This window comes from Amphichorda felina (assembly GCF_050947745.1).
Source record: "Amphichorda felina strain 45539 chromosome Unknown scaffold_6, whole genome shotgun sequence".
Lineage (NCBI taxonomy): Eukaryota > Fungi > Ascomycota > Sordariomycetes > Hypocreales > Bionectriaceae > Amphichorda > Amphichorda felina.
In genome coordinates, this window is record NW_028145044.1 from 1,979,159 (window position 1) to 1,998,141 (window position 18,983).

The 18,983-nt window shown below is 55.3% G+C and overlaps 6 protein-coding genes across 6 annotated transcripts; 4 read left to right on the top strand and 2 right to left on the bottom strand.

The window, feature by feature from the left end:
* Window positions 1-2,939: 2,939 nt before the first annotated feature.
* On the bottom strand, window positions 2,940-4,507 carry ACO1O0_006475 (armadillo-type protein; the record flags this gene model as incomplete). Its single annotated transcript, XM_083195866.1, has 3 exons — window positions 2,940-3,947; window positions 3,995-4,065; window positions 4,399-4,507. The coding sequence occupies 3 exons, from the start codon at window positions 4,505-4,507 to the stop codon at window positions 2,940-2,942; spliced, it is 1,188 nt and encodes a 395-aa protein (XP_083048882.1).
* A 2,900-nt stretch (window positions 4,508-7,407) lies between these two features.
* Window positions 7,408-8,427, top strand: PHO80 (cyclin-domain-containing protein; the record flags this gene model as incomplete). Its single annotated transcript, XM_083195867.1, has 2 exons — window positions 7,408-7,916; window positions 7,974-8,427. 2 exons carry the CDS (start codon window positions 7,408-7,410, stop codon window positions 8,425-8,427), a joined length of 963 nt encoding a protein of 320 aa, XP_083048883.1.
* Window positions 8,428-9,002: 575 nt separating this feature from the next.
* On the top strand, window positions 9,003-9,630 carry ACO1O0_006477 (uncharacterized protein; the record flags this gene model as incomplete). Its single annotated transcript, XM_083195868.1, has 2 exons — window positions 9,003-9,514; window positions 9,567-9,630. The coding sequence occupies 2 exons, from the start codon at window positions 9,003-9,005 to the stop codon at window positions 9,628-9,630; spliced, it is 576 nt and encodes a 191-aa protein (XP_083048884.1).
* Window positions 9,631-10,345: 715 nt separating this feature from the next.
* On the top strand, window positions 10,346-10,827 carry chz1 (histone chaperone domain CHZ-domain-containing protein; the record flags this gene model as incomplete). The annotated part of the gene is made up of 3 exons (XM_083195869.1): window positions 10,346-10,510; window positions 10,569-10,584; window positions 10,643-10,827. The coding sequence occupies 3 exons, from the start codon at window positions 10,346-10,348 to the stop codon at window positions 10,825-10,827; spliced, it is 366 nt and encodes a 121-aa protein (XP_083048885.1).
* A 1,340-nt stretch (window positions 10,828-12,167) lies between these two features.
* On the top strand, window positions 12,168-12,842 carry BET1 (SNARE domain- containing protein; the record flags this gene model as incomplete). The annotated part of the gene is made up of 3 exons (XM_083195870.1): window positions 12,168-12,178; window positions 12,278-12,557; window positions 12,636-12,842. 3 exons carry the CDS (start codon window positions 12,168-12,170, stop codon window positions 12,840-12,842), a joined length of 498 nt encoding a protein of 165 aa, XP_083048886.1.
* Window positions 12,843-13,216: 374 nt separating this feature from the next.
* On the bottom strand, window positions 13,217-14,427 carry ACO1O0_006480 (Apc15p protein-domain-containing protein; the record flags this gene model as incomplete). Its single annotated transcript, XM_083195871.1, has 2 exons — window positions 13,217-14,332; window positions 14,392-14,427. 2 exons carry the CDS (start codon window positions 14,425-14,427, stop codon window positions 13,217-13,219), a joined length of 1,152 nt encoding a protein of 383 aa, XP_083048887.1.
* Between the last annotated feature and the right edge of the window lie 4,556 nt (window positions 14,428-18,983).

The window sequence follows — 18,983 nt, forward strand, 5'->3', positions numbered from 1 at the left end:
GAACGGCCAACAGTGGTCCGTTAAACCTGGTACATATTGGCTGGTACGTTAACGATACATATAGTACGCGGTGCTCGCCCAGTGCTCTGGGACTCGGCTGAACTTTGTTCGGCTGCCACGTTGGGGCTGACTGATTGGGAGAGTTATTTCAGTTCCGTGCTCTTGAAAGTTGACGGATCACTGTGAGATCCAATCGACAAGCAGGTTGGGCGCACCATGTTCTACTTTTATGCAGCAGATGCTAGACATGCCCCGACACCTCGGGTGGGAATGCTCGCACAGTACGAGAGGGAGGAGGGACAGAAGTGCGCCTGGACGGAAGACAACCCCATTTGTACGTAGCCAGAGTGGCGCCCTCCCACAGGGGAAGTGTGGGGGCATGCCCGCCCACAAGGAAAGATTCAGCCAACCAACTTCTTCCGACGGCCCCCAAGTGTCAGGCTAGCTGCCTCGAGGCAGCGCTACCGGCGCACTAGACCCTCGGGAGACGCACTAAAAATTACAGCCCAAGACCTCCAGTCGGTGTTAACTGCTAGCTGGCTCCTTTATTCCGCTGCCGTTCCAGCTTCCGCGCCCCCAAGAGTCCAGCCACCAGCCCACGCCTCCATCCCAGCAAATCAGCCTGCAGCGTTTGCACCCGGCTGCCTTCGCCCACAAAGTTCAACGTTGGTCGAACTTGGCGCTGACGGGCTCCCGCCCCGGACCCCCCAGGTTCCCTGGACACCGGTGGGTGGCTTAGTGCAAAGGGTGCCACCGTTGTTGTTGGCGCATATTATTGGCACTGTCGCCAAGGCGGTTTTGGGCTTGAGCCGGACCGCCGAAACGGAAATTGGAATTATTATTTGGCATTTCCAGCTGTTGATGAGACAGCCAAGTCCCCTGGTCTCATTTTTTGAGCGATGCTCTACGGATAACGCCCTCTCGGATAACCAGGTCCTGGAGAGATCCGAGTGGGAATGGCACGGCCCCTCTTCCTTCGGCAAATCCGAGGGAGCAGTCCTCGACAAATAGAGGACTCGGATTCCAACAATGACCACAACTGGTGAGGGCCTCGACTCTACGAGTACATGGTAGCCTTTTGTTTTTAGCTCTGCAGTCTCCGAATGCAGCTCAACACAGCCAACACGGAAAGCGAGGAGGCTGACCTTGCGACGTAGCATTTGTCCTCAGGAGGGCGGCAAATGAAAGACATTGACTGCACTGGTGACGAAAGTCCCCACGAGAGTACAGTGTGGAGCTATGGCAAGGGGAAGCAGACGGGCACTGTGCGGCAGATCACTGGGGCCGTGTCCCGATAGTGCCACAGTGGACACTCGAGACAATCGCTAGTATTTGGCACTCACACTGGACGGGCTTCTTCTGGTGGCGGAGGCGATGAACCAGATCTTGGTTGCTGGATCGAAGGGGAAAAGAAAGAATCAGCGAGGATATACCAATATCAATACCACATAATATGCAACGATTAATAACTTGGGGAGGAGTTCGACTCGGTGGCGTCTGTCATGTACCACTGGGAATCCAGGAATGGGGGTCACAGTCTCGCAGTTTGTGCGCCCGCATAATCGCATTGGGCAAGTCTCACCCGTGCCACCTCCACTTGTTGGATTCCGACGATTGCCACCCACCCAGCAGGCCCCAGCACCAACCATCGCCATTCACTGGGCACCAACAACCAACAACCAACAACCAACACAGCACATACCTCACCGGTCCAACCGCCCATCAACTTCTTCAGCCTTATTCTCTACGGTTCCCGACTCTACGGTGCGCCCGTCGATGCCAGGCATCCGTAACCAAGGCATCGGGCTGGCAATCTGGCAACCTTGCAATACAATGACATTTCGCAATGGAAGCCCTGGTATCCCCAATCCCGCAACAACGGGATGATGGGTGACTGTCTCGGCATTCCGCCCAACGTCTACTCTGTGTTCTGCCCGCCCACCTACAAAGTATTATTAGCAGCTACTAATTACGTACCAAGCACGGTACGGATACAAAGCACGAATACGGACACTGCGAGTACGAATACTCCGGATGCTTTCCTCCCTCGCCACCAGATGCCCAGGACCCCAGGACTGACCACCATCAAACTCCCTTGCGTATTAACCGTCCCGGCGCCACGGACTCGCCAATAACACTCGCAGCTGTCTGGCATTTGGACGTGCACTGGAACTCTCCCAATATCCGGTTTCCATCCGGGGGCGAACCTGCGTCCAATGGTCCATCCTCTCTCCCTTCTCTCACCGTCTGGTCCCGGGAATCTGGTTCCCTGATGGCCGAGCTCTCCCTGCCGGAATGATGACAGTTCATGCCCGCCCGCCCGCCCCGTCCGCATCTCTGGGTCAACATGTCTCACAGCGCTGGGTCACACGAGCCGCCTGGCTTTGCCCTCGGGTGCTACACGTCGCTACTCGTAGAACCAGCTATGGGTACACACTAGTGTTTCCCTCTTAGCGGCGCGGCAAACGTCGATGCTACTACTTCGTGCGGTACGCATACCACGCGTACACACGGACGTAGTTCGCCGTGCCGTCCTGTCATGAGATCCGTACGACTGAGCACAGACGCGCCCATAGATAGCATGGGCTCCCCCGTCCGTGGCATACTACCAATGCCAGCCGTAGGGATCATTCTCACGGCAAAAGAAGCAATATCCACGAGGCGCGCCAGGCAGGGAAAGCGAAAAGCACTAATGACGAATGATACCATGCAACTGCACGTTCAGCACACCGCTGCCACGCCGGAAGCCCACGCATGGTGATACATCGTATTTGTTATTGTCTAACATGAAATGAGGAGATAGACGTAATAGCGCTACTCCTTATTCGTTTTTGAATTACCCTCTCACAGGTGTCATTTCGCACCTGTTCAGACAGCATGTCTGCGCCGGTACTAATATCCCCAGGGTAAGTCCCAACAATAGTAGTAGTACACGCGAATCAGTATGGGAAAGCAGACGCCTCGTCCATCTGGAAGAGGGCCAACTTGGCTCTCTCACGCACGTCGAGATCCCTATCATCCTGCTTGAGCGCATCCAATTTGTTTCGGAAACCAAGCTTCTTAAGTTCCAATGCCCGTTGCCGGCATCCCTCCAACTCGCCCCCCTCGTCGTGGATCGTCAGGTTTGTCACTAGGTGGCAGAGCGCCACCCTGACCTCTCTATCCTTTCCTGCATGCTGCACAATAAGCTTCAGTAGTTCCGTCTGCGCAATGACAAGCTGCCGGTGCCGCGGGTCGCTGGCAGCCATGTGGACGAGGATGTAGATAACTGGTACAATGATCTGTGCCTGCGGATGAATGATGCGGGCCTCGCGCCCGGCAACTGGCACTCGTCTTGAAAAAGGGTGCAGATACTTGGGGCGCAGCTTGGAGGCCAGAGTATCAAATAGCTGATCCTGCCCCAGCTCGCTGAACAGGTAGTCGATCATCTCGGTCGTCTCGTTCGCCATGTCCGACATACCAGATCCTGGACGACCGATCAAGTTCCTGATGAAATCCAGACCCTGCTCTTGTATGGCGACCTCGTCATTTCGAGCCTTCCGTATCGGATTAAGCTCCATCTCCCTTATCGCCAACAGCTTGTCCTCTGCCTGCCGCATCCTCGTCGAGCATGAGGCGTCGAGCTCCCTGATGTCGCCATTGATCCCATATCGCCACCGGTGTTTCTCGTCCGGGGATGGCAAGTCTACGTCTTCGTCCATGTCCTCGGCTGGTGTCTCTCTTGCACGATCGCTAAAGAGTGCCGCATCCTGTGCATCATCTCGAATCAATTGAACAAGCCATCCTGGTTCAAGCTCTTCCAGACACGCCTTCTTCAGCTCAGGCCCAACTGCATCCACAAAATGCTTCAAAGCCCACAGTGCATTGAATCGAAGCGAGGGATTGTCCGAGTGTGCGTGCTCGCAAAGAATTCCCATGACACCCCTTTCCGTCAGAAGCTTGATAAACTTGTTAGTACTTCTCAAGTCCGGCCTGGTTAAGTGTGGAAACTCACCTCGCGGACAGGACTGACCTCCAAGACCAGGTTAGCCATGGTTGCGGTCGCGGCGATCTGTACATTGACGTCTGGATGTCTGAGGAATTGAAATATGGGAATGGCAACCCCATGGTCGACCAGAGTTGTTCTCAGGACGCTTATAGAACGGGCCAACACTCTCACAACATGGCATCCAGCAATGATGACGGACAAGGGATTCCGCCCATACTCCGGGGCGACCGTCGTGGGTGCACTCTCGTTAGAGAGCCGATCCTTAGGTCGATCTCTGGGAGCGCGAGGTTTCCTTGGAAACTCAGAAAGGGACTCTACCACGTAAGGGACAAAATCCTCAGCGACTAGCGCTTTCCGATAGTCTTCCTTTCCTGCCGCTAGGGCACTAATGGCTTTGAGTGCTGACTCACGTAGCCTGATCTGATGCGCCAAGGCCTCATCCTGCCCACGCTCACCGAGTTGAGAGACGGGCGATGTTCTCTCAACGTCCATGTCGGTGTCGGCATGCGGTGACCACATGGCGGGTTGGCCAGGATTGTCGAGCGGGGTGTAAGCCCGTCGCAAGAGCTTCGTGAGTGCCTTTACAGCATGGCAATCTGAAGCTGCCTTTTGGAGGAACTCGCAGTCAATAATTAGCCGCGCCAATATCAACGGTGCTTGTTCTAGGATGGTGCGTTGCACAGCTTGGGCTTTGATCTTTGAACCGGAGACTTCCTTGTTGTTTTTCGCCACCATATCAACAAGAAGTGGCACAACTAGTAGTCCGATGCTTGTCTCCCGGATACTTTTGCTCCCCAACCCCGCCTTATAAAGACAAGTGAGAACTGAGGCAGCCATCAATCTTTCATCGTCCGCTCGAGACCGGACCAGATGAACCAGCCAGGGTATTAGCGGACATTCCACCTCTTCAGCCTCCACATCTCCAACCGTGTTGAATCGAGATGATTCCGTGTCCCACTGGGACCGGGGAAATATCTTGCTGTGAGAGTTGCGACTTGACGCCCGAGATTCCGACCGGTCTGGTGTTCCAAACGGGGAGCGCGAGGTTGGCGTGCTCCGAGATGACGGAATGGGAATGGCTGGAAGCACATACTCCATGGCAGACAGGTCCATATTCCTCAAGTCACTGAGACCTACGTGTCCCAGTTCGGTCCTTCCATCCTGAAATGGCCTGGGGCCGTCAAACCTGATGGATGGGAATACCGCAAGAGTAGCAGGGGCGCAAAGGAGCCTATTTGCCCGGTATTTAGACTCTCCCAAAACAGCTGTGATAGCCCTAAGAACAGGTCCCAGCTTTGCGTTGTCGGGAGCTGGGTCAGGAAACGCTTCATAGAGCCCATCTTTCTGTGCTGCTGCTACTGCGCCAGGCACCACGTATCCCTGGGCAACTGCGAAGCTTGCCAAGCGCGCAGCAAGAGAGTCCAGAACACCGCCCATAGCCAAAGCATGCTGATGCTTTTCCTCGCCACACAGCTTATAGATCAAACCACATGCCAAGGAGACCTGTGTCTGTAATATATGCTTCGAGGAAGAGATGGACAGGATGGCATTGAGCGAGTCCATGTGCTGGGTTAAAAAAAAGGATTCGGCAAGGGACTGGGGAGTAATGGGAGACGAGGGACCGCCCAAGGCGACGGAATCGGCTATGTCTGTCAAGGCTCGAAGTGCAGCAACGACGATCTCCGGCGGATTAGCATATGGAGAGATATGTACCAGGATGGCGGGTAGAGCTCGAGAGGCATGTATCGGTGCTAAAAAAGCCGGCCCCCCTATTGTAGCTGTCAGTGACATGCATGTATTCAGAGTTCACAGGGCAACAGACCGTGAGCGAAGCTAGCCACCAGCTGCAAAGCTTGTAGCTTGGCGCCATCTTCATCGGACAGATGGCGGGAGCAGAACTGTGCATGCGAGCCCCTGCCATTCAGTCTTTCCTGGGGTGTTCCAGATGATATGGTTCGAACGATAGGCTCCAGGACGCCCAGTGCAATCCATTGCTCCTTCTTCTGGACATGACCGACGATATCGTTCTTGAGAGCTCGAAGGGCCGCTGCTTGCTCGGGAACCGTTCTCGCGCTGCGAAGCTGGGACAAAATGGGAGGGCTCTGAGGTCTCGCCATTGGAGGAGCCCTGGATGAGGAAGAGTTCTAGGCCGGCAGGTCGATAAGGAGCAACGCTTTGCGTCTGGAGTCTGGGCGCAGCTCTTCGGGGTTCAAACAGGCGACATGGATCGAGGTCGCCTGTGACGATGGGTTGGCCGAGAAAATCCCCAATGCGATGAGACAGAGTTAGCTTGGTTAGAAGTGCAATGATAAGGGCAACGGCTTGTGAAATGTGCCGACAAGTTGTGCTCGAGTGGCGGAGTTGACAAAATGTGAAAAGTGTTGATGAATGACCGGATCTGGATTCAGCAACAAGGCGGGAGCACCACACGTCACCTTAGGATCTGGGCAAGCTGAGAACCTGGGGTGTTGTGTCTTGGCACGTGCACGAATTTTATCTTATCGATTGCGACTTCCATCCAGGTCGCAGGCTATTAAAATGTGAACAAGCAGGCCCAGTGCTCGACAGTACCAACTAGGTACGGTACTACCAAGTATTAAGGAAGGTACGAGTGCTTACCTGGTAGTGTATACTGGAGTAACCGAGAGGCACTGTTTCCCTGCAACAGTGGCTTTGTATAGACGCACATATATTCGTACTCGCAGTACACAGGAGAGACTTTCTTTTTACACACACGTGTATAACACCCGTTTTATCACACCGTTTCAGCCTTGAAGTATCGAGAGGATGTCACTTCACTCATCCGGAATAGCGATGGGAGCACGACATCACGAACCCGAATCTTGCATTCAGATCTAGTTCGTGACCACGTGTTTAACAAACTGGTGCCTGTCGCTCGCGGTTCTCGAGAATGATGTCGTACAGCGCAAATCAGCCAGGCAGTGAGGCTGGCGAGAAATGGCTCTACCCGTACCTAAGGTGATGGGTTCGTGGGGCGGGTCTATAGCGCTGTTGGCCAGAAGCGGCAGAAGCGGCAGGCAGCCCCTCGCTGCCCAGTGCCCGATGTGGTTGGATTGGAAGGAATTTGGCTACGCGGGAGGCATCCATTCGTAATAATAAACCTCTGTGGCGCCGACGTCCCGACGATAATTCTTCCCGAAACATCTGCGCCGTCAGTCTGAACGCCTCATGTTCCCGCCTTCCGTCGCCTCGACCATGCGCCGCAGACCATGTTGACGACTTCCCCCATCTTGGCCAGCTCCGCCACCACCTCTGTCCATGGCCGTCATCCCCACCTCCTCGCGCACGCTCATGCCCCTCTTGGCAGTTCCACGACGGCTGCAACTGCAGCAGGTGCTGCTGCTCCGATCCCGCGCCGGCCGTCCTCACGGTCTATTACTTCCTCTACCAGCGCCTCGATGAAGTCGCCAGTGGCCCCACGCTCCTGGCGCGACGACGCCCAGGGCCATGTTCTCGCCGTCGAGGCCACGCCCGATGGCACCACCACCACCGATCACCAAACTACCCAGAGCACTCCCCTCGACCCCCCACCCAGTCCTCGCCCGCACCCCATGATCAAGACGGCCTCTGCAATAGAAACTCCACCTACGCAAACACCGACTTCTCTATCCGCCCCAGACGCACAGCCCCAGGCTGCCCTATCTCCAAACAAGCGGCGAGTTTCGCCTGAGCCATCTGCAGGGGAGGATACCTCGGCCGATGATACGAACGCCTCTAAGCAGCCATCACCCAAGGCGACCAAGCGCGCCAAGGCCGAGGAAAGCCCCCCAAAGATATTGCCTCAGCTCTACGAGTTCTGTGCGCCCGTGGACATGGTGGAGCTGATATCACACATGTTGTCAGAGCTAATCACAACGAATGACGCTATACAAATGTCGAGTGGTAGCCTGACACGCTTCCACTCAAGGTCAGACACCCCAAGTCCATGGCCCGATTGATCATCCTCGTCTGACCTCTGTGATAGAACCGCTCCGGGGATATCCGTGCGCGATTACCTGCACCGGCTCGCCAGGCATGCCACACTAACGCCACCACTTCTTCTCGCCATGGTCTACTATATCGACCGACTCTGCCTAATGTACCAAGACTTCACGATCAACACACTCACGGTTCATCGATTCCTCATCACCGCCGCAACCGTCGCCGCCAAGGGTCTGTCAGATTCGTTCTGGAACAATGCGACATACGCAAGGGTGGGGGGAGTGCGAGTGGCTGAGCTGAAGCTCCTGGAGCTCGAATTCCTCCACCGAGTAGACTGGAAAATTGTACCCAACCCAGAAGTCCTCGTGGCATACTATCGTGGGCTGGTGGAGCGTACCCCAGGGTACACTCTTGAATCCGATGGCTCCTCGGAGAATGATTTTATAGATGAGGACAGCGATGACCGGGAAGAAGGCGAAGAAGAAGAGTCGGACTAGGATGATGATACCCTAATTTGTCTTTGCTGTTGTGGGCCATGTGGTTATCGGGAGACCCTTCCCCCCTGCCAAGATGACCTCTTATTGAGTTACGGAGAGTGTATGAGAAACGGCCGACCACGGATATCAAGAGCAGGCGAGCGGTTGGAGGTAAAAAAAGAAAAAAGGAAAGAAAGAAAGAAAAGAAAAAACCTTTTACATTTGGCACATATAACGGCGTTCGGGTAGGTAGGTTTGATTTGGGATGGTGCATTGGACAATAGAAGTTAGGGGGCAACTGGGCATAGCATTCTTGGGATATACACGAATGTACAATGATTGAGTCAAGATTCAATATTTGAAATTGAAGGATAATTATGTCATATCTCGCTTTTCTATCGAACAACTGGTAATATCTGTACGCCCCATCGTAGGTGCCTACGGATACCTGTTGATGGATTGGGCAATGATTAGCCGATATATCCCCGCCATCGCCCTCGCCCGTCTTTGGGATCTGTCCATCAACGTGTCCCACATCTACCACCTTCTCCCAGCTTACGGTCCCAAATTCAGCAAGACAAGAGTCCCAGCCGGTCATGCGCGTCGCAACTTTCATCGCGGCGCTCTGCGCTGCCACATTGGCCTCAGCCAACCCGCGTACCGCCCAAATCTACATCCAGCCTCTAACCGTGACCACCACCAACCCCGAACCACTCGCTGAAGTATCATACGACCCGCTCTCCCTCGATACCACCTCCATCGTTGCCTACGAGGCGCCCGAGATCCCTGAGACAGCCGATCTCGTCCGCATCGGTCTGTACGACCCCAAGTCCTCGCAGTGGATCTCTGGCACGACGGTCGCCTCGGTGGACAACTTCAGCAAGGGTTTCTCACCCAACCTAATTCTCACGGTGGACGCACGGGGCGGCGAGGTGCTCAGCGCGGCATGCAAGGGCGTGCGGATCGACGCGGGGCAGACGCGCGACTTTGGGCCTAAGGCGGTGGTGCTTGTGGAGGGCAAGGGGAAGCAACCGGAGCTGAACAAGCCTGTGGTGCTATCACCCGAGGGGAGGAAGGTCGAGGAGCAGGAGAAGACATTCCTGCAAAAGTATGCTGTGCTCCTGCCACCAATAGTTTGGGATGTGGCTAACTCGCAACAGATACTGGTGGATGATTGCCATCGCAGGTTTCCTCGTGCTGAGCGGCGGCGGCGGCGGCCAATAGACGAGAACGAGACAAATCTAAACGACATTATAATACCATGGACCCAACCTGCCACCTTCTCTCTCAGACTTTGTGAAATTTCAGAGCCTCGGGCTGTCAGCAGTGCCAGAACGATACATGAATCCCTTACCCAACCTGTTGTGTTCTATCCAGACGCGGCTGTACGTAGATATTGGCGATGGCCTGCAATCATTGCTTCCCTCTGCCCTAGTCTTCTAGTATTTTAGCCACAAAGGCTTCCAAGCTGGAGATACCAGTCCGACATGGTAGTCGAGGGGCAGAGTTGCCAGAGTGCAGTCCACTCCCCGTCTAGAGTTCACCAGAGTCACATCCGAACTTCACCGAACGGATAATAATGAAACATCCTCTCTCCTCGTTCTCAACCTGCACATATCTTGGTGGAGTTTTGCTGTGGCGCACACGTGACTGTACGAATCTCAGGCGATCACAATGGGCTAAGACAATTCGGGACTAGCCCCGTTGCTACGCGCAATGGCGCTTTTCCGTAAAGTCGAGTCGCAAGCACCTGCTTTTTAAGGTGGTGCCCCAATGCGCCAAACAAGGCCATTCACAGTTCCTCACCTTGAAGCTCACTTCCATTTCGACCTTTCAACTTTCTCTATCTCACCAACCTTCCACCGGCTTGCGCCCAGACTTTCATAATCTACGTCCAACTCACGACTCTTCGCAACTCACACCCATCATCATCGTAACCATGTCTGGCACCCAGGCTACTATCCCCCAGGACCCCGCTAACGCGGAGGGTGTCTCCGAGAACAAGGGCAAGGGCAAGGCTCCTGCTGAGGATGTCCCCCAGGACACTGCCATGAATGACGATGACGATGACGATGACTCGAGTTCTGACGAGGAGGAGGAGGAAGTATGTAAACCCCCTAATATCCCCTTGTTGTGAACAGCTATGCTAACGTCCTTCTCAGCAGGCCGCTCAAGGAGGTACGATCTACCCAACTCCACGGGAACCACTATCCGCATGAACTAACCCGCATCCTAGATGATGGCGAAGACGGTCTGGAGGAGATTGATCTCAACAACATCGTCGAGGGTGGGCGCCGCACCCGTGGCCAGATCATCGACTTCGCCAAGGCTGCTGAGCAGAACCCTGTCGACGATGATGATGAAGACGACGACGATGACGACTTCACGCCCCCTGATGAGGACACCAAGATGTCCGGCTAAAGGGCTTGCTGACGATGCGCTGTGGCGAATTGGGGACAACGCTTTGGCCGCGTGATGCACAGCGTGGTGAAAGCGTGGTGAAAGCGTGGTGAAAGCTTAGTGATGGGTTGTGTGCAGGCTTGCCTCGCAGATGCTGCACGGTCGGCATGAGGAAGGGACATACGCAACAAAAAAAAAATTGCCCAATTCAGCAGTATGGGGCCTGGAGTTTTACTACTACGAACACAAAAGGCGGTAGATAAAATGCATGCGATGATGATGATTATGACAATCATACACGGAAAAGCTCTGCTGTTGGTTTGCATAGGCTTTGCGCGTCTGTAAACAAACAACCCTTTTTACACCCACTAATCCATAAGTAGTAGGGAAGTGAAGCGACCCCCTCACTCACCAATAAATAAGGTTCCAGAATCATTGGAAACATTTCGACTCTTCAATGTTCCTGTCTCCCGTCGCGGCATCGAAGCCATTAGTAACTAGTGGGTCTAGGGTAACAGTTTGTCTGAGACGCATCTCAGCACAGTTCAGAAATTCAACTGACACGATAACGTTGACCGGATCTCCAATTCAAGTTAAGCGGGTAGGGAACCAGGCGCTAACTGGGTTGACAAGTACGCATCTCGCATCATTTGATTTGAGAGACCTGATCCAGGCGTCGTCAATATGGTGAGCCAGCCATATGCAAGCCAGTCTGGGCCTCAAACACTACTAGTACTACTTCGCACCTCAAGGGCCTACAAATGCGTTGCCTCGCTCTCTATAAGTCTTCGGTAAGGGAATATGAAAGTTCGTCCCAACTAATTAATCAATCAATTGGAGTACACCGAAACGCGGTTGAGCACTCTCAGAAACGATGCCCGCTCTATTTCCTGCAGTGGCGCCTAAAGGGTTTCACAACGGTAAAGTCAATCGAGCTTCGCGCGCGACTACCTGTCAGCGCATGCATCGCTCGCACTTGATGACGAAGATAGAACTTCGAAATTAGCGGGATCGCAGCCTACGCTACTATCGCCAGCGCACAAGTAGCCAATCGCCCCGTTCGAACAGGCTGGTCGTGTTGAGGCACCAGCCAGTAGTTGGGTAGTTGATGGAAGACATGTCTGGGTGTACGAATACAGAGTAATGTTGGGCATTGAACCTTGTTGGTGACGCCACGTGCCATTGGCCACAGCCGACGCATGGCGCCCGACCGACGAATCTCGAATCCCGGAAAAGACCACCTCGCATCGCTCAAAAAATTCCCAAAAGGGGCACATTCCATCTTGCAACCATCAAATGAATATTTCTTTCTTCTCTATGCTCAAAACATTCACACCTGTATAGCGTTAGGCCACATTACCATGGCGCAAAGGTTGGCTGATCCTCTCTGCACCCTCGGCCCTCCTCACCACGCGGGCTCCCCCGTCGCAGGACCTAGAGACGTCACGGGCCATATGCTAACGCAGCGCAGGTTCGGCGCCTCGTCCCTCCACCAGCGCGACTCGCGCAGCCAGCTCTTTGCCGGGTACACGGGCGACCAGACGCGGCGGCCCAGCCCCGGTAGCGTGGGTGGCGGATACGGCTACAGTAGTCCTGGCGGACAGAGGCACCTGGGTGTCGAGAGCCATGGCTACCGCCCCGCGACGCCCAACAAGAAGGGCCAGTACAGCGACGCAGTGCTCAACGAGCTAGAGAGCCAGAATGACGAGCAGGTGGCGGGTATACTGGGCAAGGTGCGGGTGCTCAAGGATGTGAGTCTCTCCCCCCTCCGGGCCCCCCTCTTCCCTTGGTGAACCCCGGAGCGATGCTGACGGTGGTGGTGCGTGTAGATGACCTCGGCGATTGGCGAAGAGATCCGCGAGTCCTCGGCATTGGCGGAGAAGATGAACGACACATTTGACCGGACGAGAGTACGCCTGAAGGGGACGATGAATCGCATGCTGTTGATGGCCCAGAGGACTGGTATACCGTGGAAGGTGTGGCTGTTGTTCTTTGGGCTTGTCATCTTGCTGTTTGTCTACGTCTGGCTCTTCTGAGCGGAACACCCTCGAGGGGCGGGCGCCATCTACTGGGAGCTCGCACGTTTTCCAGGAGTCTTGATGACTGGACGGTGGTGCCTTGCGAAGGGGTTGTTACATATGCATTGTATGGCCGGCGTTGGGGCGGAGTTCATGATCTGTTTTACTGAGGTTCAATGGCTTTCTGGGAACGGTTAATGATGGTGAGACCAGAGCATACCTTACACAGTACTCGTACAGTATTGTAACAACGTGCATAATTCATAAAATTTACATTGACCGTAACTCATGCTTATGGAGAAAGTTCTCGCTTGGTCAATCCTTGACCGGACCGAGGGTATATCATCTATGCCACCAAAAACGCCTTAAAACCCATGTTCTCGCAGGTGCTCTTAACCATGTCTTGCCCGCCGTGCCTGCGCGGGGCTACTGGCCATGTAACTACTCTCATCGTGAGACAGAATGCCGCTGAGGTCCATGCTAAGGCGCGGAGCGGACAGGCTGCTTCGGCCATGCAGAGTCGGCGACTGCGGCGGGCCCAACGGGGCTGCTCGCGGCGCAAAGCCAATCTCACCGCCGCCATAGTATTGTTCTCCTTCGTCTTCGTCTTCCTCCTCATCATCGTGCCCCGACATGTCGCTGTTGTCGCTACTGGTGAGGTCGGCTTCAGAGTCGGTGTGCTCGTAGCCGCCGCTCTCAGCCTCAGGTATGTCGTCATCGAGGTTGGCATCCATATCAATACCCATGCCATCATCGCTGCCGTCCATCATTCCGTCGTGGGCGAAGTCGTCCTCATCGAGCATGTGGCCCTCACCTTGCTCCTGTAGCTCCTCATCGCTGCCATACATGTCGTCACCGTCTGGGTCGCCCCGGATGAGTGCCTCACGGAAGGCGTCGTCCGTCATACGCATACGTGCGGCGACGAGGTCGTTGTGTCTCTCCTCTCGTAGGGCGGCTTCCTCGTCTGCGGCGTCTAGGTCCCCATCGGCCTCATCTTCATCTTCATCATCACCGTCCTCCTCCTCCTCGTCATCGTCATCATCATCATCACCACCCATGAGGAAGTCGTCGCCCGCTTCGGGGATATCATCGTCCAGGTCCTCCGCCCCGTCCCGCTGCACGTCATCCATCATGCCATCCATAGACAGGGCCTCGCCGCCGGCCTCAGCCAGCTCCTGTGCCAGCTGCTCGCGCCGGACGGCTTCAGCGTGTTCCTCCTGCTCGCGCTTCTCCTCGCGCATCTGGTGCAGCGTCTTGGGGACGCCAGGGGGCTTGAGCCAGTGGCTGCCAAAGTTGGCGACGTTGACTTTGCGGCGGGCCATGTAGACCTCGTCCAGGGCTAGCCGATGGAGGGGCGTCCGCTCAATGAGCTGGGGACGCTGGCGATGTGGCCCCGGGCCATTGTTGTTGTTGTTGCTGTGACCGCCGCTGGGGTCGGGGGACGACGCGTCGAAGGGGGAGAATGCTTGGACGGGACTCCTGGACGAGGAGTACCAAAGCGAATGCGACTGCGAGCGGGTTTAGTTGGAGGATGCAACAAAATCATTCTTATGGGGCTGAATCTCACATCTCGCGGTGTTAGGTCTGGCAGCGTTCCGAACATCTGGGCTGATCCGACGGTTGCGTCACGTCGAGTCTGGTCTGGACTCTGATATCGAGTGTTGCTGTTGCATGATTGAAGATTGGCGTTGCAACAGTGGAGCAAGAGCGCGGTAGTTAGGCGCTGGGGCGCTTAGCAGCCGCGAGCCAAGAGATTCTAATCCACACCATCCAACGTCGAGATCCAACAAGAGGGGCCAAAGAGCCCGAGAAAAGGAATGGTGCCAATTGTCGGACATGCTTAATTCCGCATAGCAGGGTGCTGACCTCGGACACATGCGGGGCGACACACTCCTGCTACTGTTGCTGACTTGCTGTTGCTGACTTGCTGCTGCTGTTGCTACTGCTGACATTACCACCAATACGAGTACTACTGCTGCCATACGAGCCACGATACCTCAAAGGTCCCTCAGACGTAACGTCACGCACATACACATGCTGGGCCATGGCCCCCTTTTACGGAGGTAGCAAGCCGAGGAGCAATTCAGGCTGCTGCGGGTGCTTTTGTTCACAGGCTTTCAGCTCGGAAGACACACCGCTAATCGCGGCTCCTGGGAAAAAAGAGGACTGAAGGGTAAATGTCATGTTTCTTGGCTTGGGGGTCAGCAGAGCCACGTTTCCGTGAGGTAATTGAAAACGTGTCCTGTGTTGCTGTGTTGTTGACCAAGGTTGGTGTGACACTTTCATTCACCCGCACGAAACTCCCGGGTGAGTCGCTTGGGGGGAGCGTCGGGATAATTCGGGTTCTGGAAGTGCCCTAGTGGCGAGCTTCTGCATGTCTCGCTACGTGGGTTGCTAGGGCCCTCGGTGCTGGAACGACGAGATCTCATCTGCGAGCCCCATAATAACAACCCCCTAAACTAGTCTTGCTGGCTTCATCAATGCTCTCTGCTCTTTCTCGCCCGTGTCGGTGTCATTCGGTGGCTACATTCGGCGACGGTGTTCGGCGGCGAGGGTTCAGCGCCGACGCCGACTTCGGACTAGGGTCTGATTCGGGAGACTCCGTCTGCCTGTTCTAACCTCGAAGGACTCGTCCGAGGCAGTCCATTTACAAATGCGTAAAGATGATTTGCGATAGAAAGTCCCTGGCCAAGGAGAGAAGAGCCATTGTCATCAAAGGTGTGGCTTTGGCGCGCCCATCTGTGGTGGTGCGCACCACTTTTGAACTCCCCCCTTTCGAGTTCCATGGACATGCAACATCACATTATGATGGCAAGTAATAGTAGTAGGGTAGTAGTACTAGTCATAGATAATATTACTACATAAAAAACTGGAAGCTGGGCATGTGATATTTCGATGCTCCTGTATCTTTGATTCTCACCATCGTGACGTCGGCATGGCGCCGTACCTACATACATATGGGCCATAGTCATGGCTGTGATTCGGCTGCCTTGCCATGGCCCGACATCCTCTCTCGCTTCGTCGGCATGCCCTCGAGACTGGGCTCTCTTCAGAGATGCAGCCTCGCCGACAGTGGGGGTCAGTCCCACGATTTTAGCCTCTCTCACACTTCCCCCCAGTTGTCCGCTAGTGCCAAATGCAAGATGCGGTCCGCCGTGGTGGTTGGTCTCAGATAAGGATCTGGAGGGGATGCAGGAACCGTTGTGATTGGTCCTTGTGGTTCATTTTCTGATGTCGATTTTTTGACATGCCCCCAAAGGACCCTGCCCAGCGAGCCCTGTTCGTACTGGGCCCCGTTGGGGCAACGCCCCAAAGCCACTTTCCCTCCGGCTGTGAGTTAATGGCCCATGGCTGTCGCGCTTCGGCAGAATTGCGATGCCACTCAATCCAGACATGCATGTGCCGCTGCTACTGCACCATTGGCCCGACTCATCCTCACCACCATGTCTCTGGGTGAGCGTTTTTCATAAGCTCGACCTCTGGAACACGTCCTCAGGCACGCACCAGAATGATGGCAGAGGGGCGAGCTTCCGAACTGTGCCGCGGCAGGCTCAGCGTTGCCCACTCCTCCCAACCTTCTCCCCGCACCGAGTAGATGATGCAGACAACCTGCCCTCGTCAAGCGATCACTTAGCTACTACTACCTCTGTCGGGTCGCATTGAGCCATCAATACATCCTCAGCCCTGGATAATACCCTGCGGCTTCAGAGTAACAATTGGCTAGCAGCCGTTGAACCTCGCTTTGCGGAGTGCCTGTGCTGGAGCATGCTCCCGTGAAGTCCCCCTCCCCCTCTAGGCTCGAGCGCCAGCGCCCCATCACCTACGTCAGGGCGACAAGGGGGAGCTCTCATCTCCGAGAGCCAAAGGCGACATCGGCGAAGCCGGCTTGGAAAACACGCCGTGCTGATTGGCGCAGCGACGAACGGCTCAGATGCACCCGATGCGCCCGATGCACAAACAGCCACCGGTCCATGCTCTCCATGTGCTGTTGACGTTCTTAAAGCCATCTAAGCCGTGGAGCATGGGGTGCCCTTGCAAGAGGCTGCAGTTTCATGTGGGGAGCCAGCAAGGGGCAGGCCTGTAGGCCCTTGAGACTAGAGCCCCCATCCTCCACCCAGATTTCTCTTACACAAGCATTTTTGGCAATATAAGAAAAGTCGTCTCCGGGTCGCGGCCGATAGGTGGACGAGGTCCCGAGCCACGGTCTCAAGGGGTCTCAAGGGTCCAAGAAGGGGGTAAGCGACTGCACCCGAGATGATCAACAAATACGACCAGAGAAGGAAGCCACGGAAGAAGATGGAGCGAATACGGAATGCCTACCGAGCTCGAGTTCCCCTCTCTCGAAGCATTGGGCTGGCACCATGGCCTCACTGGTGCAGAATTAACGGATTTACGGGACGATAGCAACGCATAGTTAGTTTCCACGGCGCAGGCGGCTTGCAGCCTTCCTACCAGGCTGGCTGAAGTCAAATCTCGGCCACTCGAACACGTCCCGGAGCGTTGCGGAGGACAAAGAAGACTGGCCAGCGACCACAGTGCAAAAGTTAGTATTTTGTACTACTGCGGCTTTGTACTACTATTTGCGCAGATCGTGGGGAAATTGGTTGTGCATGTCGGTTGCCTCGGATTGCCCTGTTCCCTGTATTTTGGCGAAAGCGATGCGTCGATCAGTCGCATGCTTTTTCGCCCATCAGCGTGAAGGCAAGGCAAATTGGCTGACGTGTGGCGTGACGAACGAGTAAGAGGCCGGTCGGTCAGCAGTGGGTTGACATCAGCGACGCGAGTTGGGCTCCGTTCATCGGCGGCGCATCTCGTACGCGGAGGGCGGGCCTGGGTAAGAGGAATTGGACAGCGACCGATTGGCAAGGCCAGAATGCACTAAGCACTTCGCCTCCTGTGGAGGCCAAGGGACAGAGGCGGAATATCCGCCTCCCGCTTCAAACTTGCGGTGTTTTCTGGCGTCGATCCAGTGTGCCGTGGGTTTTGGCGAGCAAAGCGCTAATAATCAAGGCGGTCGAAAAAAAGAAGGACAACCTGCAGTGCCTGAAGGCGGGAGAGTGTTTCATGGTGTTGACCTGAGTCTGCACCGGTGCAGGCAGGCTGTGCAGCCGCCAGTGGAGGTCCAATGCAGTGAGAGAAAGCCCCCACTCTTCGCACTGGACTCTCCCACGATCTCCCGACCTCCGTCTGGGTCGCGTTGCACATGGGAGATGACCAGCAGCAGGTAGGCAGAGTGCGAGGCTAGACAAACCACCCGCAACTTAATTTCGACTGCTATGTATCTGCTATCTGAAGAGTCGCATGCAAAGTACTAGTAGGTATTATGTACGGTGCCAACCAGTACTGTAGCCACAGCGAACGCCTCCTAGGCTGCGGCAAAGGATGGGCAGAGCATGTTCCGGAAAGCGGACTGGTCCCCTGTTGTGGTGCTGTGGTGCCGTGGTGTTGTGGTACCGCTGTGCTGCTCTCCCCACCCAGGCCAGCTAGGAGGCTAGGAGTCTAGGACCCGGCTGGACTCCTCCATCGATTCTATTGCCGGGCTTGGCATCCGTCGATGGTGGTTTGACTCGACGACGCTTGCGGGTTATTATTCGTACGCAGCAGTTTCGCCCACTCCCACCACGCCTACGCCGACACCTGGAGGTCCCTCCATTCCAAAATAAAAGCATAGCCGTGCCCTCCCTCCCCCCTCCTCTGGAGCTTTCTTCGATTTACTCTTCTTGTTCTCTTGCTCTTCTCTACTATTCCTGACGATTCGAAGCCACTGCCACGATACCCCCGATAGAAAGGCACTGACCCCGAGGACTAAGTCAGCCGGTAAGTTGTTTTTGTTTGCTGCCAACAGGTTTCCTTTCCCAAGAGCACACTATCCTATTATTTCACCAATTGGCCCCGCTTGGCCTCAAGAGGCGGGGAACGGGCGACGACCACCTTCGAGGCATACTAGCTGTTATGCCATGGCTTGGGTCTGAGCAATGGCGGTAGTTGGCGGGACGGGTGACCGGACTCGGAGGGAATCTTCATCGACCAGGATGTTCCATCGCGAGCGAGGCAAGAAGAAAAAAAACATCAGAAATGTCGGAAGAGCCGAGACAAGCGAACCGCCTCCTTGACTCTGCTCCTGATGTCGGCCAGTCCCGATGGCAAGGCTGGCTCGGT